The 27,314-nt window shown below is 33.2% G+C and overlaps 6 protein-coding genes and 1 pseudogene across 9 annotated transcripts; 2 read left to right on the top strand and 5 right to left on the bottom strand.

The window, feature by feature from the left end:
• Positions 1 to 563: 563 nt before the first annotated feature.
• On the bottom strand, positions 564 to 2,164 carry LOC107491457 (uncharacterized). 2 transcript variants are annotated; one of them, XM_016112298.3, is made up of 4 exons: positions 2,043 to 2,164; positions 1,646 to 1,967; positions 1,348 to 1,476; positions 564 to 1,021 (listed from the first exon to the last, which is right to left on the bottom strand). In XM_016112298.3, exons 1-4 carry the CDS (start codon positions 2,097 to 2,099, stop codon positions 744 to 746), a joined length of 786 nt encoding a protein of 261 aa, XP_015967784.1. In that variant the 5' UTR covers positions 2,100 to 2,164; the 3' UTR covers positions 564 to 743. The 2 variants fall into 2 exon arrangements, with proteins under 2 accessions (XP_015967784.1, XP_052118454.1); XM_052262494.1 differs by having other exon boundaries at positions 1,646 to 2,123.
• Positions 2,165 to 2,332: 168 nt separating this feature from the next.
• LOC107491483 (DEAD-box ATP-dependent RNA helicase 39) lies at positions 2,333 to 4,547 on the top strand. The gene is made up of 5 exons (XM_016112322.3): positions 2,333 to 2,870; positions 3,496 to 3,579; positions 3,698 to 3,874; positions 3,991 to 4,131; positions 4,203 to 4,547. The coding sequence occupies exons 1-5, from the start codon at positions 2,361 to 2,363 to the stop codon at positions 4,365 to 4,367; spliced, it is 1,077 nt and encodes a 358-aa protein (XP_015967808.1). The 5' UTR covers positions 2,333 to 2,360; the 3' UTR covers positions 4,368 to 4,547.
• A 632-nt stretch (positions 4,548 to 5,179) lies between these two features.
• LOC107491592 (DEAD-box ATP-dependent RNA helicase 39) lies at positions 5,180 to 8,859 on the top strand. Its single transcript, XM_016112467.3, has 9 exons — positions 5,180 to 5,798; positions 6,135 to 6,230; positions 6,314 to 6,502; positions 6,591 to 6,731; positions 7,154 to 7,294; positions 7,580 to 7,712; positions 7,886 to 8,025; positions 8,140 to 8,188; positions 8,308 to 8,859. Exons 1-9 carry the CDS (start codon positions 5,256 to 5,258, stop codon positions 8,748 to 8,750), a joined length of 1,875 nt encoding a protein of 624 aa, XP_015967953.1. The 5' UTR covers positions 5,180 to 5,255; the 3' UTR covers positions 8,751 to 8,859.
• Positions 8,860 to 9,135: 276 nt separating this feature from the next.
• LOC107491591 (uncharacterized) lies at positions 9,136 to 9,589 on the bottom strand. Its single transcript, XM_016112466.3, has one exon. The coding sequence runs from the start codon at positions 9,521 to 9,523 to the stop codon at positions 9,155 to 9,157; it is 369 nt and encodes a 122-aa protein (XP_015967952.2). The 5' UTR covers positions 9,524 to 9,589; the 3' UTR covers positions 9,136 to 9,154.
• Positions 9,590 to 10,860: 1,271 nt separating this feature from the next.
• On the bottom strand, positions 10,861 to 14,524 carry LOC107491593 (probable choline kinase 2; annotated as a pseudogene).
• Positions 14,525 to 15,547: 1,023 nt separating this feature from the next.
• Positions 15,548 to 18,192, bottom strand: LOC107491595 (uncharacterized). The gene is made up of 10 exons (XM_016112468.3): positions 18,046 to 18,192; positions 17,902 to 17,963; positions 17,530 to 17,649; positions 17,342 to 17,441; positions 17,153 to 17,233; positions 16,990 to 17,039; positions 16,727 to 16,877; positions 16,586 to 16,642; positions 16,355 to 16,476; positions 15,548 to 16,071 (listed from the first exon to the last, which is right to left on the bottom strand). The coding sequence occupies exons 1-10, from the start codon at positions 18,160 to 18,162 to the stop codon at positions 15,861 to 15,863; spliced, it is 1,071 nt and encodes a 356-aa protein (XP_015967954.1). The 5' UTR covers positions 18,163 to 18,192; the 3' UTR covers positions 15,548 to 15,860.
• Positions 18,193 to 18,484: 292 nt separating this feature from the next.
• Positions 18,485 to 22,539, bottom strand: LOC107491596 (type IV inositol polyphosphate 5-phosphatase 3). 3 transcript variants are annotated; one of them, XM_016112469.3, is made up of 11 exons: positions 22,246 to 22,536; positions 21,927 to 22,119; positions 21,661 to 21,723; positions 21,458 to 21,530; positions 21,220 to 21,324; positions 20,235 to 21,096; positions 19,914 to 20,098; positions 19,645 to 19,753; positions 19,406 to 19,548; positions 19,037 to 19,266; positions 18,485 to 18,922 (listed from the first exon to the last, which is right to left on the bottom strand). In XM_016112469.3, exons 1-10 carry the CDS (start codon positions 22,273 to 22,275, stop codon positions 19,047 to 19,049), a joined length of 1,983 nt encoding a protein of 660 aa, XP_015967955.1. In that variant the 5' UTR covers positions 22,276 to 22,536; the 3' UTR covers positions 18,485 to 18,922; positions 19,037 to 19,046. The 3 variants fall into 3 exon arrangements, 2 of the variants coding, with proteins under 2 accessions (XP_015967955.1, XP_015967956.1); XM_016112470.3 differs by having other exon boundaries at positions 21,927 to 22,071; XR_002376312.2 differs by lacking the exon at positions 18,485 to 18,922 and having other exon boundaries at positions 19,123 to 19,266; positions 19,406 to 19,543; positions 22,246 to 22,539.
• Positions 22,540 to 27,314: the final 4,775 nt, after the last annotated feature.

The following is a 27,314-nucleotide window of genomic DNA, read 5'->3' as shown; positions in this document are numbered from 1 at the left end:
CTTGATAAAACCAATGGCTATATAGTATAAATATATATATTTAATAATTTCAAAATATATCATAGAAATCAATTTATGTGCTTGATTTAGTAGAATATATTAAACGGGAAAAAGGAGCTACCTTTCCATAAAAAATAGAAGCAAAAACTAATGGCTAGGAATTTTATCTTTGTAACAGACCATATATATAAAAGGCTATAAAATATATGAATCAAGAACTTTGTTCTGGGGAGTATGATATAACCACCCCTCATGGGACATTTTCAATAAAGTGATAGGTTGGCAATACCATTGTTGTGACTAATTTTATTTATTTATTTATTTTGGCAATCTCCTATCATCACATACAAGTACTAGTGAAGATAAATTAAGCATAATCAATTAATGATTATTATTATTATAGAACAAATAAGTTATGTCAATACTCACAGTTGGACTAAAAACATCAAATTTTAACTGGATTGAGTGTGCAAGTGAAACTATTATGAATTGTTGCAATTGATTTTAGGAAGAGTGTGATCCCAAAGATGAAATACAAGCAACATAATACAGTGCCATGGAAATTGGAAACATGAGTGGTATTACGAAGATATATCATCGTGGAATTGCGGTTGTAATTTGAATTTTGAACAAATATCATGTGACATTTACTTTTTCCGATGCTAAAATAATATTTTTCCTCCCTGCAAAAATTACTTTACTAATTATTAATACACATGAAACCTAATGGACTTCGATATAATTCACATAAAATCCGGGTGAATATCATCTTCCACCCTTTCCTCGTTAGTCATATTTTGTAAGAAGCTGTTGCTACATGGCTTAAAGTTGTCCTTGAAGTTGATGGCTCTCTCCCAACCAAGTTCTAAGTTATCATTGTCTTCATCTAATATGTAATCACTCCATTTGGAGCTTGTCTTGCTGATTGGTGGTTTGCAATTTTGAGTCCTTGGATTAGATAAACTCCTAGTTGAATTGCTTTCAATCAATGGTTTTTGCTGTTTATCTTTCATTAGCTTCTCTGCGACAATGAACCGCGTTAACTAAAAAACGAAATGGTAAAGAACTCTAAAACCAATTATTATGCAACAAGGTACATGATCCATGAATGGTGATAAATTCATCTTGTGCCAAATGATTGCCACCCACCATAAAATTTGGAAATATGAATAAGACATTTTCAGTTGTAAACAATTGTATAGTGTGAAACACAGATGGAATTTCATAAGAATTATGGTTGAACAATTTCGAAGAAAACGAGTCCCCATGTATTCATTGAACATAAAATTTGTCTCTCACAGCCACACATGCAAAGAAAACTAGAGAAATGAAAGAACATTCATTCACCTCGAGAATTTCGGAACACTGGCTCTTTGAAAAGCTTGGCACTTTCTTCTGAGTTCTCATCAGATTTACCTTTCTTGAACATAACATTTTCCAACTCAGTCACAATCACTGGCTCAAAACCATCTCCTCCTGTTCAGTTCAATCCAAAGTTATAAGAACAAGCTAGCTACTCCAGCCATACAATTCCAATATGTTGTGATTATGGTAATGATTCTACCAATTTAACAAATAACAACATTAAATTACATTTTAATTTATTCGATTATGCATGTATTGAATAATTGATTGCAAAATTAACCTCCTTGTTCTTGTTCTGCTTCTTTGATGGTAAGATTATGATCATCCTCTTGGTCAAGGTATGCAGTCCAATCGATTCTTCTCTTCTTTTCCGGGTTGATCGGAAGCTCGATCTCGTCATCGCGATGTTCCGACAGTGAACCTAGGGTTCCAGCTTGGAGCCATTCTCCGTCGTCGACGAGCTTCCGGGACATATTGAAGCTCTGGACGAACTTGCGGAGGTCCTTGGCCATGAAACCCTGAGCGAACACCTTCCGAACCGATTGCTTCTGGTTGCACACCGCGCAGTTCCACTTGTTGCTGCTCTTCTTCTTCTGCTTCACCTGAAAAATGGAAATCAACAAAAGACGATGAGCGATCTGAGAAAGAGAAAGAGAAATGGTAGAGAGAGTATGTACCTGCATGGTGGAGCATTGGCAGCACTGGACGGCGATGAAGACCGTAGATGACGACATCGATGATGCTGCGCGCAGAGCCTGTTTGGGACGATCAAAAATTTTCGAAATCTAGAGAAAATTTTAATTTTCTTCGTCCGTAGTTTTTCATTTTGGCGCCATTTTTTGGGTTTAAAATTTGGGCTTAGGATACTTATTTGGGCTTGTAGCCCAAATATTCTCAGGCCCGTTTAATTCTAACCCAAAAATAAAAAATGTCTTCTTCTTCTTCATTTTCTGCAGTCTGCACCGAAACGTGGTAGCTTCTGCTGAGAGAGAGCAATGAGAAGAAAAGGGAGAAAGCTTCTTAACCTATGTATCTCTCTAAGCTCCCCATTGAAGCCTGAACCACGTGCATCTTCTTTTCATGGTGCTTCTAGAACTTTCTCACCATTTTCCGCTTCTTCTTCTTCCTTCTCCTCCTCCTCCTCCTCCAGCACCGTAACCCCTTGTGTTGAAGATGAAAAGGCTTCGGCAGCGTCCAAGACGCAGAGGGAATCAATGATTTTGGAAGAGTTCAGACAAAGGAAGCTCAAAGGGACTTCATCAAGTTCTTCTTCTCCTGATGGCGGTGCTGAGAAGAAAGAGGGGGAGTCCACTATGGTGGTTTCCAACTTCAGGGAGTTGGGTGTGGCTGAGGAGCTTGCTGAGGTTTTGGAAAAGATTGGTGATGGTGTTCCGAGTGAGATACAATGTGTTGTTATTCCAGCTGTTTTGGAAGGGAAGAGTTTATTGTTGAGTTCACCCGCTGAACCTGACCGAACTTTGGCTTACTTATTGCCCCTTATTCAGGTTCACTCATTGCTATTTTTCCCCTTAAAATTGGTGCATGTTAAGTGTTTAAGTTTCAAATTGAGTTTATATAGAAAAATCTTGTAGTTTCTAATGATTTTGTTTCTTAATCATTCTGTTGTTATAGTTATAAGATTGTTTTGAAGCTTAGTTTAAGATACCATTAGGGAAAATTAAAGTCTAAAGTAGTCACTGAGATTGGTCGCGTGCACTAAAATAGTTCTACCCAATGTACCAATAAATTGCCAAAACTGCACCATGGTAGTCCCTAACATGAGACACTTTTTCAGTTTTTTGCGAATCTTAGGGATTGGTGCAATTGAAATTTTGGGGCTCTGATGCTTAACTAGGAGAATTAATATCCTGAGTTAGTTGTCATGATCAAGGATTCTAAATACTATTCTTTTGGAATCACTTTGTTTAGTGAAATAACTCATTATTTATGTATGATGTGATCTTCAATTTATTTTTATTGTGATGATTGATGATTGATGATACTGAAACCTGAGGAGAAATTTGGTTGAAACTCTAGTATTTCATTCCTTCTATGTTTGTTTTCACTGGGATTTGTTAACCGACAAGAATCAATGGAAATATGACCTGAAGAATGTGTTTACTTGTGTAGCTGCTGCGACGTGGCGAGGTTGGTTTGGATTCAAAGCATCCCAGAGCCATTGTGCTTTGTGCTACGGAGGAGAAAGCTAATGAGGTAGTTGATTGTCCTCAATCCCACTACCGTCATCATCATTCATCACCTTGTCTGCTTAGCCCCATAAACTGAAGATTCTAAATTGATTTTGACTGTTGCAAATTGTTATGGATCTCAGTGTTTTAGTGCTGCAAAATATATCATGGAGATTGCGGAAGCGAAGTTGGCAAACCAACGTTCTTCCCCAGATAATGAGCATTCGAATGTCTCAATTGGTCTTCTAGTCGGAACCCCTTCTGAGATTATTCAGTACATTGAAGAGGGAAGTGTTGTCCCTGCTGAAATAAGATATATGGTTAGTACCACTTTATAAAATTCAGTGTCAAGATCTGTGAAAAATGTATCTTGGATTACCATATTTCGGGAGCTACTGGCACTGATCACGCTCGTATATCTCATGTTTTCGAGCAGGTTTTGGATGATGTAGATTTCATGCTTGGTAGTGGCCTTGGTTCTAACATCCACAAGATTCTCGAACCATTGCAAGATCATGAATCAAAATCCTCTTACAAAAGATTTCAAACCGTCCTAGTTATATCGCCGATCACCGAGGTATGAATGCATGATGAAGAACTGTGTTCCATGTTGCTGGTTGTTATTGTGAATTTATCTTGTTATGACAGGTTTTGGGTGATGAATCCCCCATTGTGAAGCATCTTGAGCGTGATCATGCTGGAAATATTTCTGCAATGTCTTTGGAAATGGATCAAGGAGAAGTGTTCCAATATACACAGTCCCTGGATGCTCTTAGGAAAAAAGTGACAGAAGCCATGGACACCCTTGTGTAAAAAGTATAATGACTTCAAAGTAATAGATTTTTATCATCTTTTACTGACCAAACACCAAAGATTTTGGGTTCCTCGTGTCTGTGATGTATATATTGTTTTTCTGTTCTCAAGTTCTAACTTAGCAGTGACTTGGTTAAACTTTAGTTGCTGATACATGTTAATGCAAATTTTAAGGTGCAATTCAAACATGTAATGGTAAGTTAACTCCATAAAATTAAAATGTCCTCTCTTAGAAGTGGGAAAAAAAAAAAAAGAAACCTTGAAATGGATTTAGTGAGAGTATTTTTCGGTCATGTTGAATAAACACCAAAGATATAAATAAAAATATAAAAGTTAGTTATTTTCATATTTATAAAAAGTTGATTGTTTTAATGATTAATTAGTGTACTGGATAACAATGTTATTTGTATATAAAAAATTAGTTATTAATTAGTAAAAAGTAATCATCGAAGAGTTATTATTTAGCATTTTTAAATAGTTTTATTATACTATTGTAAACATATTGATTTTTTGGTGACTTAAATAAACTAAAAAAAACAATAAATAAAATAAAGAAATTGTTTATATTGTAAACATATTGATTATTCTAATATGAAAAATTTAATTATTCTATTGATAGATTTAATTATTATAGTAGTTGATTGTTTAATTAAAAAATATAAGTATAAAGATATATATATTGATTTAGTAATTAATTTTTTTTTAGATATAACATTTTTTATCGTTATTTTCTATATACAAATATCCACATTACTTCACTTTTTTATTTTTTTAATTAATTAAAATAAAAATATCATGCTTTAAGCTTCGCCTTCACCATTCTATCTGAAGCTGAAGTGCTGAACCTAAAACTCGAAAACAGAGTAAGGTGTTGCCACGACAACAGTAATGGCGGGAGCTACAGCAAGAACCCTCTTCTTCACCGTCTTTCTCTCTTCCTCCTCCTTCACGCGCCTCTCTCGTCGCTCCAATCTCATCCCACTCCTCACGCGCTCTAAGTCCATCATCAATGTTCCGCCGCCACGGTTCAGGACCTTGTGTTCCGTCGCCACCGCACCGGAAACTTCGGACACCGATCACCAGACGAAGCACTCCGTCCTCCTCGAGAAGCTCAGAGCGAGACATCTCAAGGACAGTGCAAAGAGCTCAGAACTCAAGAGTAAGGACCAAACAAAGAAGAATTCTTCTTCTTCTTCTGGTGAAAGTGAGAATTTTGATGGGGTGGTGGTGAAAAAGAATAAGCTTGTTGGGAGTTTTGAAGAATTGGGTTTGAGTGAAGAGGTTATGGGTTCTGTTAGGGAAATGGGTATTGAAGTTCCCACTGAGATTCAGTGTATTGGTGTTCCTGCTGTCTTGCAAGAGAACAGTGTTGTGTTGGGTTCTCACACTGGCTCTGGCAAAACCCTTGCTTACTTGCTTCCCCTTGTTCAGGTACACTCTTCTTCATTCTCTATGGTTCATGATTCAGCTCAGAAATTTGCATTTTTTGAATATTTGCTTTCATGATACTTCCATTCCGTGTAAATAGTTAAATTTAGTTGCTTGATGTGTGAAATGTCTTTTTGCATATCGGTCTAACTTGTTATTGAAATATTTGTCTGCTACACTACATTCGTTTCTCATGTTATTGAGCTTTATGACTTCAAGCACTAGTGTGTTTGAATGAGCTTAAAAGAAAGGAATTATATCTTCAAACATAATATTTTACAAAACATGCTTTAATCTTATATTTGAGCCTGTTGAGACAACGCCAATTTGTTGCTGTAGTTGCTAAGACGGGACGAACAGTTGAATGGAATACAGTTAAAGCCCAGGAGACCTCGTGCTGTTGTGCTATGCCCTACGAGGGAGTTGTGTGAGCAGGTTTTTTTTCTTTTGGTCATTTTATGAATCACTTAAAAATTCTCTTGACTTACATGAACTAATATAAAATGGGATTTGTTTAGGTTTTTCGAGTTGCGAAATCAATTAGCCATCATGCACGGTTCAGGTGCACAATGGTAAGTGGTGGTGGCCGTATTAGGCCTCAAGAGGATTCACTTAATAACCCCATTGATATGGTAGTTGGTACCCCTGGAAGGATTCTTCAACATATTGAGGAGGGCAACCTGGTGTATGGCGACATCAAATACTTGGTGAGTAATCCACAATCGACTAATTCCAATGTGCAATAATTTGCTACAATAATGAATTGGTACAATAATTAATATATTTGTTTTGCAGGTATTGGATGAGGCAGATACAATGTTTGATCGTGGCTTTGGTCCTGATATACGCAAATTTCTGGCCCCATTGAAACATCGTGCGTCAAAGTCTGATGGCCTAGGTTTTCAGACCGTCTTGGTAACTGCAACAATGACAAAGGTATGCTGATCTGTGCCACAATCTGCTAAGTAAATTTAAGGGAATAAAATTCTCACGAAGTGGTAGTGTTTTATTTCTTTCTTTTATATTTGCATCACTATAATCTCTTCAATCTTCCTTCTATCATGTGAAGATATAATATTTCCTATTACAATAATATAACTATATAATCCAACACATGCTTGTGTTCAATTGTAATTTCTGGCTTTTCAGAATATACTGCAAATGTACAATAAATAAAGTGCATTTATATGAACCTGGAAACAAAATATCATGTAATGATCTTTGTAAGGGGAACAGTATAGTGGTTATGTTTTAGAATGTTGCTCACTCACCTTCCATTTGTTTACCCTTGGTTGAAATCGTTCTATAGCTAAAAGTTAAGAGTAAGTCATCAATCTGACTTTTTTTAAGTCTTGCAGGCTGTGCAAAAGCTAATTGATGAGGAGTTTCAGGGCATTGTACATCTGCGAACATCAACATTGCATAAAAAGATTTCTTCTGCTCGTCACGATTTTATTAAACTTTCAGGTTCTGAGAACAAGCTGGAAGCATTACTTCAGGTATCCTGCATTTTTCCACCAGTCTCATCACGCCAAACACATTGATATTTATGGTTTATTTTGGGGATCAGTGTAGCTTAAGTAGCACAAATTGACTTTCTATTCATGTTAGGTAGTGGAATAATCGTCATTTGTTGCTGGTGTTATTTAGGAGTTAGGACTTAGTAGATATTGGCATATTGGTGCTGTGCTGGCAATAAAAATGCAACCTCTCTCTCCCTTTCCTTTTTTAGCAAGTAAATATCACTACATTTCAATCTTTGTTTTCCTATCATGTGATGGCAGGTACTTGTGCCAAGCCGAGCAAAAGGCAACAAGGTGATGGTTTTTTGCAATACTTTGGACTCTAGCCGTGCGGTGGATCACTACCTTGTTGAAAATATGATTCCTACTGTCAACTACCATGGGGAAACTGTAGGAATTGGTTGGAAAATAGATTGTTGAGAGGGAGAAATATTAAATATATTGTATTAATGAGACTTCGAATAGTTGTGTTGATAAAATAGTCTTCATATCTTGGCAACAGTGAGATCTCCCATTTCCTGCTCTTCCATATTCCCATTTACTTATTTGCATCATCAATTTTTTTTTTTTTCCACAGGGTTGAAAACCTCAATAAGTTTAAGAATGACATTGATGATCGTCCAACATTAGTTTGCACAGACTTGGCCGCTAGGGGTCTGGACTTGGATGTAGATCATGTTGTTATGTTTGACTTCCCCTTGAACTCTGTGAGTATCATAGCCATGGTTCTATAATTTGGGTCTGAGTACCTTGCACACTTTTTTACTTCTTTCCTTGATATCACTTAGTTTCTCACCTTTACTTTCCCTTTCAATTTTTAGATCGATTACCTTCATCGGACTGGTAGAACTGCTCGTATGGGTGCAAAAGGTAAAATCTTATCATGTACTTCTCTGTACAGCCAAATTCTTATATTTTATTTTCTTAGAACAATGGCGGGCACATCCCCTTATAAATCATTGAAGTATAAGTACTCTTTTTTATTGCAGGGAAAGTAACCAGTTTGGTTACAAAGAAGGACTTGATCTTGGCCACTAGAATAGAGGAGGCAATGAGGAAGAATGAGAGTTTGGAAGCTATCACCAAAGAAGGAGTACGAAGGGATATCGCCAGGACCCAAGTTAATGGGCAGAGTGGGAAGGACAGAAAACTAGTTAAAGTTTCTAAAGTTAAGAACAATCCTGGTGGACGTGCCAGTTCAGGGAATAAAGGATCGGATTTGAAATCCCGAAAAGGATCATCTTCAGAAAGATCTATGAAGAAAGGGATTAAGGTTTCAAATTCTGTAAAATCCTCCAGTGCAAATGGCTCAAGAAAAGCTTCTTCAGGGTATAAGCAAACAAGTAAAAGGACCAGTGCCACCAAATCGACAAATTCTAAACTCAGTGTTGTCGGGTTTAGGGGTCGGAACTCATCATCAAACCCCTTGTGAAGTGGGTTGGTGTCTCATACTGTAACCAAGTAGTAAGTACATGGCTTTCAGTTTTGTATTAGAAATTCTTTCAGTAGTAAATAATGTTATATTGATTTCCATTGTTCTATCTTCCAATATAATTACCAATGGATGAAAAATATGCTTCCAATCTAAAGATCCACAGCATACTCTATTACTCTTGTAAAATTCAAGGATAGTTACATCTATTAAAGATGACAGTAGTATCACATGCTAACAAGATAGAGACACGCTTAACAAGATTGACAATGCATGACTTTAATTTTGTTTTTAAGTTTGTATGCAACAATATTTGAATATGAAGCTATCAAGAAATATAGTTTCATGCAGATGGAGTACAAGTTAAGCTTGTGGGATTTATGAATCTCAGAAAACTTCAAACCCTATTTCCAAGTTAGTAATGAACGAGAAGTCTTAGGAGGGGTTACTACATTGCCATTGGAGTCATAGATTATGACACCAGAGAAATCAGGAAGCTGGCACTTCCCACCCATAAGTATGTTCCTCTGCCACAGCGAACCGTCTCCTTCTTGTTGCTCGCCCGTGCTTGTCGCTGCCACAGCTTCGTTGTGGACCTCTATCACCGGCTCTTCTTCGACAAAGGCATCATAACAAGCTTTCCACTGACGCCATTTGCGCGAATGAGAAGCGCACATGAGCAAGGCAACGGCACACAACACGAGGGTCATAACAGCTAAGCCAATATGTGAGGTGCTAGGCATAGGGTGGATGAATAGAAGTGGACGAGCCATTGTTGATGATATCTGAATAATGAGCTGTGTCTGAACTCTGAAGCATGAAGCTGGTATGCAAAAGAGCATGTATATATAATTTGTGTGCTTAGCCATTACCAACTTGAAAGTGTAGTTGGTGTTGAAGGATTTGTTAGCTTTTTGTTCTTGTGGTTTTAGCAGCAGTGTGTGTGAATGTGGTTTAGGTATTCTTTGAGCATGAGGATTGGTCAAAAGCCTGGTTGTTAAGTGCTAACCTATTCACTAAACATCATATAAGCTTAAAGGTATGTGTAGTTGGAAGATAAAAATATGATAAACTTTTTTTAATAAAATCAGTTGTAGTTATCGATTTAAGTATGCTTTTAGTTCTTATAAATGTGTCTTTTTATTTTGGTTTTATTTGGGTCTCTCTTTCGATTATCAAATTTTTTATCCTTGCCATCTAGTCATCTAGATTGATTGGTAGTTGTGATATTATAATGATAAAAGAAAAATACTAAAAAAAAATACTTGTAAATATTAAAAATAAGAAGTAATATATTTGGTATTAGTTTAATTTTTATGTACACTGACAATGTAAAACGTTTTATACGGTCAATGTAAAAGGTAGTTATTTTTGCTAATATTATTAAAACTTAAAATTTTTTTTCAATTAACAAAAAAAGAGTTCTAGGACCAGTAGGTTTTGTGATTTGTAATTATCAATTAGTCATTATTAGTATTTTTAATGGTGTGAGATTACTCACTTTTTTTTTGCTGGTTAAGTACTAACCAAATTTTAATAAGAGGCCTGCTACACATATAAGCATTTTTGGCTTACAAGCTATACAAGTTGGCCCAAGTCCAAGAAAAAAACACACACACCACTCCTTTAGAATTGAGCGTCCAACGCACACGCACTTGTTTATTTCTGTAACCGTTTGAGTGTATTTCTGTAATCTTGGATGTATTTCTGAAGTTCCATAATCTTCAAAATAATTTCAAAGCTTGATTTCAGGAACCATGAAAATCGAAAAAAAAAAACAGAAGATCGAAGGCAAAGAGAGAACGCACGAAGGAGATCGAACAAATTTGGCAAGAAACTCGAAAAAGGAAACGAAAATCTTTTAAAAAATAGAAGTTATATATTCACGCGTTAATTGATTTGGATTGATTTAAAAGTTTAAAGAAGCACGTAACATAAACAACGCGTTTAGGGGGTTTCGTTCTCTTCAGGCTTGTAAAGCTTGTAAGCGCAAAACACTTGTATATAGAGATTAATCCTTTTAATAAAAGTGCTGGTTCCTAGATTTTTTCTAACAAAAATTCTCCTTTTATATCATTAAGGACACGGTTAGCAAAAGCATTCAAGAACATTGATAAGGATAAGAATTTATTATGACTAGAGTTGAGAATAATACAAAACAAAATAAAAGATCAAAAATAGTCTAGATATAAGTAAGGTCACCAATAAGTAATGGCTTACCTATGTTATCTACATACATTTTATGCTGCCTGTGATACCTTTGGATGCTACTAATGAATGGTACATACTAAGTTGAACCTCACTGATAAACATATGAAGCAATCATGTCAAATTGTGAAGGGTGCTACAGAACCATTGGGAACTCCATCTTGGGAAATAATGCTTGGTGAGTTCAAAAGAATAGGCTTCTTCAACCAATATTGCTTAAATCTTTGCCTTGCATACTCCTTGTAGTCAAAATCTATTGTATTCACATGACTCTGCAGTTTTTGCACAAAGAGGCCACACTTAGAAAATTGAAGTAGCCTTAAAAATGATAAAATATATAAATAAATTAATTAAGTGGGGGAAAAGAAAAGTTACTGAAATAAGTCCCCACAAGCCCCAGAATAGATGATTTGCAAGTGTGTATCTTTCTGCAACATTCACTAATTGGCCCACCTCAGTTTTGGTTGGTTTCTTGCCTATGCATAAGTCACACACTGAGTCTTTCAAGTAAAATTGATAAACATGCATGAAATTCATAAGAATTGCATAATAGAATTTGATTTCTGTTGCTATCACATGATTTGGCAGGCTTGAATGTGAGCTAACTTCAATCATGTTACAAAGGAATACTATAATTATCAATGATTTCACATGGTTTGTTAAAGGTTTTCCCTTAGTTGATAATACTCTTTTCTTCTCTTTTAAGAATTCCTTTTTCTATATTAAGAAAAAGAAAAGGGGGGAAAAGATACTTTACTCAACATGAAACAACTCTAAGAAGATTTGTATGGCACCTGCACTGAAGAGTGCAAGACCAAATAGGAAAATTCAGAAAATAAGTAATCATTAGTTAAACAAATTCATGCAAAGTACAAATCAGCAAGGACAGACTAATCATATGCGTTATATTAAATAATTACGAATATTCAATTGACTGGTATAAGCATGTTGAAGTATATACAAGGCTAAACTGAAGGAAAAAAAATATATATTCTTGCTTATTTTGCTTATCCATGCACTTTGAAATTTAAGCAAGACCAGAATTTACTTTGCTTCAGCACATACAGATATGATCATAACAGCAATAGAAGAGCCCGGAATGGATTCTGTACCGCATTGCGCAGGTTTAATATTTTAGCTGGGGATTTTTATCAGCTGAGAATAGACCAATAGCAGTAATCTAGATCCTGATCTCTTCCAACCATATGAATTGGTGAAGTCAATATGTCAGTAAACTAACCTTCGGAACTCAAATAAGCACGGATAAATCTTTGACGTACTTCAAGGCCTGGTGCACCATTTTCAAACATCGCTTTAATGAACATGATGCCAAACAACAATTTTAGAAATGTAATGGTAATTCTTGTTTTGAAATGCATGAGCCATTACTTACTAGGATATCGTCTGTAGTCAAGAACATGGGGTTTGTCGCTATGGTAATCTGCTACCATTTCGCAGAAATGATTTGCAATGTCATATGCAATAGGGTTGTAACTGGCGTATTCATAGTCCTACATTATTGAAAAAATAATAACTTGAAAACAAATGAGAAGAGCCTATGTGTAAGTGATATTTTTTATGATCCTATTAAGACTAACATGGTATGCAGTTGATAAATCATGACTTACTATTAAAGTGATTGATCTTGTTTCTTCATCTATCATTATGTTACCATATTGTAGGTCATTGTGACAAAATCCAATCCCTTCACATCCTTCAGATAACAACTCTTGCAGCATATTTATTTCAGTATCCAGAACTTCCAGCCCAAAATTCTTGGTATCCTTAGGGGAGCACAAACTTTTGGCATGATTAAGCCACTTCCTAGTAGAATATGTAATAAATTTGTTAATGATGAGAAAAAAAAAAAAAAAAGACACCAGGCATATCAAGATTGTGAAACTCCCTCATCTTAGTCGCTATCAAAGCGGATATTTCAGGGTCACAAAGGTCCGAAGCCGAAAGTGTCTAAGGATCCAAAAGTAGGTAAAGAAAAGCAAGTTAGAAGTCATGAATGATGTATTAGTGAGGTCTTCCAAGTTATGGTCATTTCAATTAACTCATTGAAAAGTTATATTTTACATCTCAATACCTAGCAAGTTATTGATTCTGGCACCATATGAAACCATCATCATGGATTAAAAAAACTATACAGCTCTTAATCTACAACCAATGCTGCTATTTTTATATCCGAATAAAATAATGTCACTACTGCTTGATCACATAAATTGTTCATCTGGTAACTACTTGATTAGATTATTTCTTTGGTGATAAAGTAAGAAAGAACATCAAGAAGGTATTAGGCAAAAAAGGGTATGCAAAGGAAGCACTTAAAAACCTGATCTACCATGACTGGATGCCATTCAACTTAATTTCCGGTAGATGCTTTTTGTTATAAATCTAAAGAACCAATAGGAAGTGGTGGCCAACCTATCTATCTTCCAAAAAATGATAATAAAATAATGAAACCAAAGAACCATGACAAAAGGAAAGCTTTTTGACTTAAAAAATAACAAAGCAACATGGAAAAGATAATGCCCGGTGACTTTAATTTAAGCACATATTCTCCAATTCACAAAGCAATCACGTTAGATTTAATTAATCAGAACATGGAAAAACAAGATGAATATTACATACTCTGGCATGAATGAACTCCTCAACTCGACCGGTGGCGAACCGGCCAAGAAGGCGTGGACCCTGACCGTGCTTTGACATGCTCTCAAAAGTTTGGATTTCATCCTCCCTGTTGAAGAAAACCTCAACACCTTCGCCGTATAATCGGACTAGAACCCTTCTGAGATGACCATCACTTTTGGCTGGCCAGTTTATCTCAAAAACCTCATTAGTCATCGCTCCCTTCAAAGGTTTGACCTGCAAGAAACTCACATCGATGACATCCCCCAAATCTGCAGCCACTGTGGCAAGAATCTCCATAATCTCTTCATGAGATGCAAAGCCTTTCAGCAATTCAACTGTTTTTGTTACCATCTCTGCTGAACAACCAATCAATACCAAAGATATGTCTGGATCAAAAACAGAGGAAATCAGAACAGATAACTAACTTCTTTCTATGCATGCACCACAAAGACCATTGAGAAACAGAATCGACGATCTAGTGTAAAATTCGCACTGCTTAATGTAGAAAAATATAGAATTGAGCTTTTAACAATTCACCTAATACAAAGAAATTCAGAGCTAAATTAGCTGGTATAAGAACCCCCATGCACCATGAGAAACAGAGAAACAAAGTTACAATCTTTTTGAAATTGAATAAAATGGTTGAATTGGGATTACGAGACAGAGAGAATCCAATGAAGCCAGCTGCCAGAAACAATCTGAATTTGAAAACCCGTTTCAAGATTAACAAAAGAAAAAGAGAAATAACGAAAATAGTTACTCAGAAACTCACCTCTCAGAAGCAGAGAATGCAAAAGAGGAATATCAAATCAAAGAAGAGGAACCTCTGCAGTGAACCATGCATTCAAAAAATCAAAATTGAGAAGAAAGAGAGAGACTTTAACACTCAACTGCAGAAACAATACACAATTACACACAAATTATAGTTACAAATCAATAATTCAGAGAAATTTTTATGTGATACCTTTGTTGTGTGAGTTACTTGAACTAAAGTGTTACTGAATTTTATTTTTTTTTTTTGGGTGGCGTTTTGTTTAAGATTCTATTGAGAGATGACAGATTGTTGTGAGTTGTGAGAAATGAAAATGGGTCACGTGGAGAGAATCATGGAGGACTTAAAATATTGAATCTTGTTAGAGATTCTGTTGGGCTTTGCCCACCAAATTTTTACATGGCCTAACTACCATGTGCCACGTGTGCATTTGTGACGTCAGCATACAAATCTTATCTTTGAGGATGGATGAAACATTTCCGATTAAATTGCACTTATTTGACCTGACATTCTCTAATTTATTTATCTTTTTAATTAATTATATATTTAAATTATTTTTTATTAACAAAATAAAAAAAACATGTCTTAATTGTTAAGAAAATATTAATAATAAAATAGTATTTAGTATAAAACAATATATACATAACAAAATAAATAAGATATTTCACCTCTATTAGATGTAGAAATAGAGATTAATAAGAATTATTTATAGTGAAAATCACACTAAATATATTAAATATATTTCGGTTTTGGAATAGTTGTCTTGACTTTTGATAATGTGTATTGACTTATTAACTTGATCATATCTATTGAATAACTTACTAAAATGGAGTCTATTTTCGTGAATAAGAAAATAAGAGAAATGATATTTGTACCACTTGTTGTATATATCTATTGTATATTTTTGTTAATGGTATTCACTACAAATTTTTTGTATTTTCTCAATATTTATCAATTATTTTTAATACCAAAAATAAAGAATATACAAGATTAATATACACAAAAGTGATGGATATAACATTTCTCCAAAAAATAATAATGGTTGAGGTATAAATTAGTATGTACATTATTATATTTTCATTGTTCAGTTTAGTATGTAGGCATTAGCAAAATCCAAAGGCTATTATATGCAGCATATATACAATTTGTATATTGTATATTGGAGTAATATGCAAACTAAAAGTATGTGAAATTGGTGTAACTTATGATTGAGGTTTTCACTTTTGATATCACATCTTTATCTGCATTCATTTCAATAACTACATAATGTCACAGATAGTGCCCAGATAGTAACTACATCTGTTACATTTACCTTTTCTTGCAACAATTCTGCATCATAACACAACTGCAAGAATTTGAAACCATGTTCACCTGAGTACTCACTCATACATGAGGGATCTCTATAGCTTTTTGGAGAAAACTTCCTAAACTTCATTTTCTTTTTCTTGTGAATTTGTGTTGGAGAAACAGATATACTCTCTACCTAGTACCTATTATGGAAAAGGAGAAACAATTGAATGAAGATCTTCAACAAGTGAGTTGATCAAGGTATGAGAACCACCGGTCGCGGCCAACGGAAGGTGCTTTGGAGCTTCGGCTCTATCAAAGTAAAATGCACCTGAGACCAGTTTCTCTTTAGGCTGTAATGCCAACCAAACAACTGTGTCTGCACCTTCTTCCCTTGTTCTAAGCTTTCCGGCAAGCCTGTAAATAATTGAACAAATGTAAAACTACTTCAAAGTTGCAAATGAATAATTGCCAAAGAATCAATTGTTCCCCAAAAAAAAAAACATTCCCTCTATTTGTAAAAGTATACAATAATCTTCTCTAAAATTTAGGATATATGACACTTGATACTCCTATATTCTGTAGAATGACACTATTCTGAAACTTGAATTTAGGCACAAGAAGAATCAAGTTGAACAGAAACAACTAGATGACTTAGATCTTCATGCTTTTTCCCATGTCATAGACAAAGAATACTTACTTCTCATTGAAGCTTGGTAAACTGTTAGCAACTCCAGGAGTTTCAGCCCAACCTGGATGCATTGAGTAAAATCCTATCCCTTTGTCTTTATATGTTTCGGCCCACTTCTCTGTCAGGGCAACCTGCCATATTACTGTGTCATAAGCTCAAATGGAGACATTCATTCATACACTGAGAAATAAAAAAGAAGGCACTCCAGTTAACTGATGTTTCATAATAGAGTTAACTAACCTGAACTCGCTTATTTCGAGCATATTGTTCAACCCCATCGAAATTGCTCCCAGAAAACTGGATATTGACAACCAAATAAGTTCATGTATTAGTCCTTTGAATGATATATCCAGCTGACACATTCATAAACAAAGCAGTTACCTGAAGATCTTTGGTCAAGGGAGTAGTATACATTCCACCAGATGAAACTGTAATGACGCGCGCATCCGGGGATGCTTTCTCTAGTAATGGTACCATCGATTCTGTCATGGCATAAGTGCCTAACACATTTACAGCAAAGTTCAACTCAAACCTGGATTATCACAGATTGCATTTAAAAAAAGGAAGCATACCAATGCAGGTTACATGTAGAAATCTGCTAAACTTTCAAATTCAATTCCACAAATAAAACAAAAATTACACACCCTTCGGACGTGGTAACTCGTTTCTGCTCAAGTAACCCTGCATTGTTAACCTTGATTCAAAAAATTCTTTACATATTAGCTTCATTCAAGAGCATAGAAATCGCTAAAACAGTTAAATGCAGTTAATTATTATCTTCTCTTGCACTAAAGTTGAGAAATTTACCAACACATGAACTGGCATATTCTTTTTAGAAAACCTGGAAGCAAATGACTTGATATCTGCAACAGATGAAAGGTCACAAATCTGCAACACAAATTAGCCAATTCAGATAGAAATCATAGTTCAAAAGAAAGTGTGAACAACAAGAAGTAAGAACCCTAAAAATCCTGAAAAGCAAAAAAATAGGAGTACCTCTAAATGTACATTCTGATTGCCGGTTTTGGTTTGAATTTCGGAAAGTGCAGCCTCTCCCCTCTCCTTATTCCGGCACACAAGATACACAGTGGCACCACTGGTGAAAATCATAAACCATAAGATATAATTACATAGTTAACAATCTGAAATTTTCAAAAAGACAAGCATTTGAAACAGATCAAAACCGTCTTGCAAGACCCTCAGCAGTTGCATAGCCAATTCCAGAGTTAGCTCCAGTAACAATGCAATTCTTCCCTGTTATTTGTATATCCATTTCCCCTGGTTTGAATTTCTTAGCATGATCCCTACCCAAAAAAAAAATTGAAAATAACAAAATCAGTATATCACTAACAAAAATATGTAAAAAGTATACAAATTTGAAATTTTCAAGTATCATGAACCCCCATGTGCATTGGTCAAAGAAAATTAAAGAATATTGGCTTAATTTGCATCAACCAAGAATATATAAGATTAGTTAATCACCTCAAGTCAATTTTTAATTAAGAAAATAATTATATGAAAAAAAAGGAGGAGTTGGAATAAAAGAAAGGACTAACAGATAAGCAGATTTGGTGAAGTTGAGGTAACCATAGACACCAAAAGCAGTTGATCTCCATGTCTGTGGAATGAAACAGAAGAAGTTAGTTATGAAAGCAATCAAGAAACATGAAATGGTGAGAATTAAGTTCAGGGTAATTGACCTTGAGAAGGAACATAGCGAGGGATGTAATCGACAAGTGAAGCTCAACTTGAACGACAACTGCTGCTGTTGCTTTTCCTGTTTCTGATTCTGTTTCAGTTTCACTGCTACGACTCATTTAGAGTTGCTAACAATCTAACATGCCTACGTGGCATCACCAGATTTTAAGGAGTTGTTTTGTTTTGTTTTATTTTATTTTCTATTTTATAAAATTTATCCGACACAATTAGTCAATATTCTTTGTTATCTCGAATACATAGATACATAGTTTTTAACTTCAGCTTTGTTCAATTGTTCTTCACTTCTTCTGAATACTGGAAGTTATTTTATTTTATTTTATTTATTATTATTATTGTTATGTAAACTGTGTCGCTTGTCTTTACTTCTAGAAGCTTCTGTTACATGGCTGAAACATTTATATCCTCTGAAAGGTAGATCCCTTATCCACACAAATCTTTTGTAAGCATTAAAATATTATCAGAGAATTCAGAAAAGTAAACTTGAAAGTAGGAAGCTTCAATGTAAGAAGGCAATGAACTCTCAACATATACATATAAGTATATCTGCCTTGTAATTATTTCTATATGCACAAAGAAAGCTTCCACTAAAATCTCTTGTTATTATGCACACCCCAACCACAAAATTACAAACACATACACCCATTCAATAAGCTAGCTCTCTATCCTATTGTTAAGACTAGACCCCTGATAGCATCATTCACACAACTATTTCTTCTACTAAAACTGATCTAAAAAATTATTTGAAAAAAAAAAACAAAGAATGAATCTAATATCTAGTAGTGGCAGCAGCTATCTCTGATAATCATTCCATTTCTGCATATACTTCCTCCTTTTCAGCTAATTATGTATGATGTATCCCTGCACAAGATATCACAATAGGATATATATCAAAAGCTTGATACAAGAGATATTTAAGATATTCAAGTTCATAACTTTTTGAGGTACATGGCATGGGAAGCAACTCATGCTCACCTGTTAAATACTAAGTAGCTATGGTCCAACCACCTGAATTCATTATGACTTCTTCGTTTTCAATCTCTGCATCGGTGTAAGTTAGAGCTCGTTGTAGCTTCCTAGGAGAGAACATTTCAACGTCAACCATGTATGTGGCCGTCACAGGTCTGTGATCCGAAAGTTTGAGCTCAGCCCTTCTGTAATTCAGTAATCTCATCCCTTTGCCGTGTGAAAGAATGCGATCACACCTGAAAGGTCATCCCAGACATGAAGAACATTCATGAGAAAAAGAAAATCATAAAACAGATACATGTATAGTTCTTATACTATGATAGATACAGGATTGGCAAACATGAAAGCAAAATATAAGGTCAAACAAGATCATACCATGCCGGTGAACGCTTCCCAACCTTAGGGTCTTCTCCATAGTACTTATCTGAATTAACCTCATATTTATAAGTTGGTGGGAAGTTTAAGGTGCCTTCTGACCATCCATCAAACACACCACCATTCTTGAGTTCTTGCCTAAGCTGTCACAGTATGATGTAAGTTATCAAAGCTTTTCACATGTTTATAAATCGTGGAAGAAGTGGACAAGTACATGTACAATGAATATTCTATAGTACCTGGTCTTTCTCAACCAATTTTGACCACTGCTTTTTTAATATAAGAGCTCTTGTTTCCATATTTGATAGGTTAATACGGTAATTCAGATCTCCCAACCAAATTATTCTTCTGCAGAATTACAGTGACCAAAGAAAATTGAGCCAAAATATTGAGACAAATAATTAAGCTAAAAGATTATGAATCAAAGGACCACGTTTCATTGTGGACAATTTTCACAGGTGGTAAGATCACAAAGTAGTTGGTAAGGTATATCAAAGCAAGCACTCACTCATGATCAATGATTCTTTTGGGAAGTCCAATATAAGAAAGTGACTGAAAATGTGTTCTACGATGTATTTCATGAACATCAGCATTTCTTCGAAGTTCATCTCCTTCCTTTTCACCTGATGAAAGGTGGGTGCATATGAAGCAAAAAAGAGTTTGATATATGGACATGCTGACAGATATTGCTCCCTGAAAATCGAAAACGTTTTCCAAAATAATATTGATGAGATGATCACTATACTCAAACACCATGAACTTAAAGAAGATCAAAATATAAATCACAAGAAATTATGTTAAACTTAAAGAAAAAAGAAAGTGAATGGACCTTGTTACCAATGTAGCCCATAACACCAACACCAACTGTTGACACCTTCAAATTCTGAATATGTTTACGCAAGCTCCTACGAACCCATATAGTGACAAAAATTCCAACCATCTGCTTACTCACAATCCTTACATATGGGGATCTTCTTTTCCGCTTAATTAAAGTTTGAAGATCAATTTCAGGAAGCGAAGGCATAACTGGCATTTCATCCATGATTGACTTGAAAGAATTATATGTGTTGAATGACTTTGATGATTTAAAGGATTTGAGAGATTTAAAAGATGTTGGTCTCTCTAAAACTTGCTGGGATAGCAGATGTAGCGGTGGCTCTGGCCAGCTCAAACCAATCCTTTCAGAACCACTAAGCATTCTGGTTAGTTTAGTGGTCTGTTGGGCAAATGATGTATCCATATTTTCGGGTAAACCTTCAGCGCGGAAGCTGTGTTTCCTTTCAGACCTCTTTGGAAAAGAAAACTCTCTTTGTAAACTAAGTTTGACCGGCACATCAGAGTTTGCAATATCAGCAGAATTGGAAGCCAATAAATTTGTATTCGTGTCATCATCAGCATTCGTTTTATTAGTACTAACTTCAGTATAAACATTGTTTTCTTCATCCAAGGGATGGACTTCCTCACCGATGTCACTATCACTTTCGAGTAATATTTCTTCTTCAATATCTGGGACATCATCTGATGGCTGATATTTTGATGGAGAAGGAGGGTCACTGAAGGATTTTATCTTTCGTGGTGTATGTCGCACTCGATTCAGGGTTTCCCGAATAATATTTTCCCATTTTGGCACAGGGCGAGTATCTTCAGCACCAAAAATATTACCAGGGTTTAAAGGTACAATCTCTTGAAGACTGCAAATGCAAAGCATTGTTTTATCCAAACCAGTAAAAATATTTCAAAAGTGAACATAAAATGGCATCAGATCTTCATGTACATTAACAAGGACTCGCAATAACAAGCAGTTAACGACTTACCCAAGGACATATATGTCGGCCGGTTCGTTGACACCTAACCAATCATCAATATCAAGGTCATCAGGTGGAAGTTTTCCTCCAACATTCCATGTTCCAACACATATTCTAGGAGACAAAGATACACCATAATCAATATGTGAGACGCTTGAGCAACAAGCAAAATAAACCCTGTTTTCACACTTTCAAATTATTGTCTTCTCTCTTGCTTCCTAAATAAAGTATGAGAGCATTATCTCACCTCAATTCCTTTGTGTTTATATACTGAGACCTATAAGTTGATGACTTTTGCCTCCTTAACCTTGGAAGATATTCTGCATTTTAATAGAAGCTTAGGCTATTATACATAAGTACATAACAGTCCTGAGAATGTGATAAACAAGCTGAATAAAACTTTGCTGTTCAAAGTTAACAAGTCAGAAATTCATGTATGGAAAAAGCCACCTTTTGATTCAGGATGAGCTTTATCGCCTCGGTTGCCCATAAACCATGACTGCCTCGCCAACTCTGCATAACACACCAAACACAAAGTGAGACTTAAAACAGCCAAAAAGTCAATCTAAATTCTGAATATGTCATTATCATTTGACAGTTGACATGCACCTCAAAGCTTAATTCTCCAAACTATAATCAAATTAACAAAATCCAAAGCAACCCCCTTTTCCAAATGAAAATAGAAACACAGTTGAGCAGATTTACACATGACTGACCTTCATTGTCTGAATCAATTTCAATAGCATCTTCATCATCAAAGTCATAATCATCATCATCATCATCTTCAGGGTCAGCACTGTAATCAGACTCGTTGGTTCCCATGTTAAGCCATTTCCTGAGGACCACTCTTCCCCAAAAGAGCTGTATGCAGGACCAACCCAAACAACATAATTCAGCCCAAGAAGTCCTCTGCAAATTTAAACCTCAACTTTCCCAAAATCAACAAACACACCCCATCACACCAACACGAACATACCAACAAACACATGGCATGCATTCCACAAACACAAACACACACAGAAAGAGAGGAAGTACCTGCTGATGGTGAGGTGATCTTTGCTTCATCACTGTTTGGAAATTGGTATAGAAATGGACAAAGCAGAATATGATGGAAAAAAAATAAATATTTGGTACTGTTAATTGTTAAAGCAACACCACCTTGATGAAGAAGAAGAAGAAGAAGAAGAAGAAGAGGAGGGAGGGGTGAAATGGGAAAAGAATTAGTTGGCTAAGATAGTGTGAAAAAAGTGGCAGTTGGAGCTGGAAAAAAGTGAGCTTTTTTTTGGTTGGTGTCAGAAGATTTTTGAGCCTTTAACTGTGGAATTAAGATCTGTTCCTGTTTAGTTTGTTGAGTTTTTAAGGTACACAAACACATGATTAAAGTAAACTAATTAATAAATACCAAAAAAAAAAGTAAACTAATTAAGGTTAATAGTTTGAGTTTGAGTTTTGTTAATAGTTTAATTAACATTTAACAACCAAAGCTTTGATATGTTTATGGTTAATTTTTTATTTGATATTATATTTATAAGACGGCAATAAGTGGGGTCCATTTTTCAGTCTTAGCCCAATGTCAATTTTATTTATATTTTAATCGTGATTCTAAGAAATATTCATATTTTAAGTAAATTAAAAAAATAAACATGTGATATATAAAATTGTAATGTAATATTATTTACACATTTTTCTAGTCTAGTAAAATGTTTTGAGAGTTGAATAATTCACTCAAAATCATAATATCACAAAATTTCAAAAATAAATCACAATAGTATATATCTTTAGAACTTTTTTTTGTATCATTCTCTCTGTTTTATTGTAAGATTTATGATTATCGAACTTATAATTTTTTAATTGAGTATAAAAAGACTATGTCATTTAAGTTATAATTTATGGACTATAATTATTAAATAATTTGAGAAGGAAGGAGTATTCAAATTTATAAACTTCTGTTTCAAAATGTTTAAATCAGTACCATATCATTTGTATTTAAGAACATGAAGGTATAGAGACAATAATAATATGAAAAAATTGTCTTCGTTAAAAATTTTGTGTCTATATTTCGTGTCTCAATTTTTACCATTGGTTGATAAAGTAGTTGGTAATATAAACTTTAAAAAAATCTAATAAATAATAAAATTCTCCTTATTTTTCCTTTATTTATAGTTGATGCATGTCTAAAATAGTAATAAATAGCTTTCAGTTTTGACTTTTGATAGAATACTTACACTTAACCCCACCAAACCATTTAATTATAATTTATAATTAGTGCCTTTAACAAAATTCACGTAAGAAAAATACAAATATCTTAGGAAAAAATATATAATTGTCAGTAAATGTATGTCTACGTAAATAATATAATCAATTACAAAAATTCATAATGTGAATGGATAATAGATAACAAACTTTTACAAAAGCTTAGACATGAGANTTATTTTATTTATCGTATAAACGACATTAAACCAGACTGATTAAACCATTGACTCTGATACCACTTTGTTGGGCCAATCGTGGAGAGCTCTCGACAACCGGGGAGATTTCGGAGAGAAATCAAGTGAGAGAACATAAAATGAGAAGACACCACATCCAACTCAAAACCTTAAGGTGTCAAGTAAATGGGTCTCTCATCTTATAAACTCATCACTCTTCCTTGCTTTTTTTGATGTGAGACTAACTTCAACACTCCTCACACTTATAATACTAACACAAACTCTATAACAATAAAATTAACTAAAAGGTTTACCAAACAAAATATGTTAATAAACAAAAAATTTATACTATAAATGAGATAAATAATAAAATAAAAAGGCAAATTTTATTTAAGTTACTTATATAGCCATTTAATATTAATATAATAAGTGTGAGAAGTGTATTAAATTAGTCTTATATTAAAAAAATAAAAAAAAAACAAAAAATTTATAAATAAGAGATCCATTAATTTACTATTTTAAATTTTTAAATTAAATATAATATCTTCTCATCTTATATTATCTCACTTGATCTCAGAATCGAGTGCTGCTCGGGAAGCCCAACATCCAATTGGACAAAGTTGGCTCAAATTCTTTAATTTGTGGTCTGCGTTTTCATGCCAATCCTAGTTGTGCCACTTCAAAAGATGCTTTACTTTTTCTAACTAAGATTCATTAAAACCCTTTCTAACTAACATTATTTAGGCAGTGGCACCATATTAAATAAGCTAATTAAGTGATTAGTAAAATATCAGAAGCATACAAATATTGTGGATTGGGACCATATGGATCCAACACCTTTTTTTCAATATCTCATTAATTTAATTAATAATAAAACATATAGCATTATCATTATTTCTATCTTACCTCATGCCCTACTTAACCACATTAGATTAACAAAAATGAAAATGTGATCATGATCATGATCATGTATGCAAGAATCACGTTAGCATATAATTGGTTCCCTTTTAAAGGATTTATTATATAACATTTAACTATTAAGTATCCCTAGAATGACATAAATCAACCAATAAAATGAGGTTAAATCAGCTTAACCAAAAAGGCTACTATATAGTGCTAATTAAACTTACATAAAATAAAATAACTTGTTAGACAAGTGAGTGCATTGGAGATGTGACAAAAATCAAAATAGTAGGAAAGCATTAAGAGGGGAAAATAATAATAAATAATAACAATACATAATCGGAATTAAGAAAATAATGGACCCTAGATTTCAGTGAAGGGACCCAACGCGGAGTTGAAAAACCAAAAAATAATGAAAAAAAAAACCTTTGGAGAAGTTGGGGGTTGAGTCATTGTTGAAGAGGATGGTATTCACACATTTACATCAAATCATTAAAAAAATTATAACTTTTTTTTCGTAGGAGTCATTTAGATAAAAATGTCAAAAAAATTTTTTAAAAATATTTTTTAAAAATTAAAATTTAACACATATAATTAATTAAACTATATTATTTTTATTAAAATTAAATCGAACAAATCAGTTTAGCTAATAAATTAATAAATTAAATTTTAAATTGGTCTAAATTAATATTTTTTTATAAAAAATAACTATAAAATTCTCAAAATTTTAAAAATACTAAATCTTAATCCTATGACGACAGAGAAAAAAGATCTAGAATTTAAAATTTTCAAAATTAATATATATAATAAGAGTATTTTAGTCATTTTTTATAATAAAGATATTATAGTTATTTTTTATAAAAAATAATATTAATTTAGACCAATTCAAAATTTAATTCACTATTTTTCGGTCAAATTATTTTGTTTGACCTAATATTAACAAAAATAATACGATTTAATTAATTATATATGTTAAATTTTAATTATTAAAAAATACCTTTAAAAAAATATTTCAAACGCCTTTATTGAAGTGACTCTTTTTTCTATTATTAGAGGATTAACCTTTTTGTTCTTATTATTTAATAGCACCGACTAATGTTATTTCCTTTCATTAGAATAGCTCTTTGAAACAAAGCAAACATATATATTACTCTACCATACATGTTAATATTATAAATTGAGAATATTTTTATTTAAAATTAAATTTTTTATTATTAATAATCTTATCATGTATATTAAGAATATATGTTAACTAAACCTATAAACATATAATCACCATTTTAACCTATTACATATTAATCAATAATTAAATTCTTAGAGTAATGGACCACAAGGTGATTAAGAAATTTGATTTTAGTAACCAAACATTTTGGACCAATGTTTTTGCGTTGTCCCTAAGTTATTGTCAACTTGTAAATTTTTATGAAATTTGAACCCCCACAAAAATCCAAAATGTTGTGCTTGGAATATATATACTATAATAATGTCAGCCACCTACAAGCTAAACATAAATGTTTTTTTTTTTTCTTTCTCTTGGGAGAATGTGGAGATAAATATAGAGTTTGATGATTGAGAAAAATCACTCTAAAAAATGTTAGAAAAATGTTGATTATTAACAAAATTATTTTATAAAAATTATTAAACAAATATAATTTATATAATATTTAATAAAAATCATTAATTTTTTAAGATAAAAATGTATTTTTAAGTTTTTTTTTTTTTTATAAACATGATCCTTCTCTAATTGATTACCATATAATCTTTATTGATACACAGTTATTTATAGAAAAAAATTTGTTGCTACAAGCTATCAATTTATCATTAATAAATCATCTAATTTATAATCTAATTCTTTTATGATTATTGTGATAAGATATATGACCAATGTGATGATTTTATAGTTTTCTTATTTATTCATCGTTGTTTTGATTTAAAATTATAAGATTTAATCGTTGTTTGAAATTATTATAGCATTTGTTTATTTTTTTCTCTTTTTGTAATGTATTAAGAAAAGGATAAATTATATTTTTTGTTTTTGAAGTTTGGCAAAAGTTTCAAAAATACTCATAAGTTTTATTTTGTTTTAATTTTATTCTAAAAATTTTCGATTTGCATCAAATATATCATTGACGGCTAAATTTTTCAAAAATTTAAGACTAATTTAATAATAATGCATGAAAATTATGCTTGATTTGCTTGTATCGAGGGTTGTTCTTATGAAATTGTTGTTGAATTGAACTTAAATTTTTTGAAAAATTAGCCATCAGAGGTATATTTAATGCAAATCGAAAATTTTTAAAACAAAATTTAACAAAATAAAACTTATGAATATTTTTAAAATTTTTATCAAATTTTAGAGACAAAAAGTATACTTTACCCTAAAAAAAAAAACCATACCTTACTAAACTCCCATTATTAACACAATTATGAATTTTTGAGAAGAAAGGTGCATCGAGGTAAGTTCATGCATGTTTCAATTATACAATATGCTCGAAAAATTAACATATTTATTATCTTTTGGAAATTTTAACCATTACCGTAAATTTACTAATTAACATATTACATAATTAATTAAAACTTCATCTTTTTTTATCGAATCTTTGTTGTTGTTTATGTTAGCTTCATACCTTCCTTAGATGTACCTTTTATTTTGACGCGTAGAAATTCAAATCTCCACAAACTTTTAACAAGTAGTGATGAAGAGAAAACCATGTAAATTATAAAATAATAGACATTAAAAATGAATTAAATAATATGTATATTTATATATAAATT

Source organism: Arachis duranensis, chromosome 5 (genome assembly GCF_000817695.3).
Source record: "Arachis duranensis cultivar V14167 chromosome 5, aradu.V14167.gnm2.J7QH, whole genome shotgun sequence".
NCBI lineage: Eukaryota > Viridiplantae > Streptophyta > Magnoliopsida > Fabales > Fabaceae > Arachis > Arachis duranensis.
Note: the sequence above shows the minus strand (reverse complement) of the source record. Positions and strands in the feature narration are given on the sequence as shown.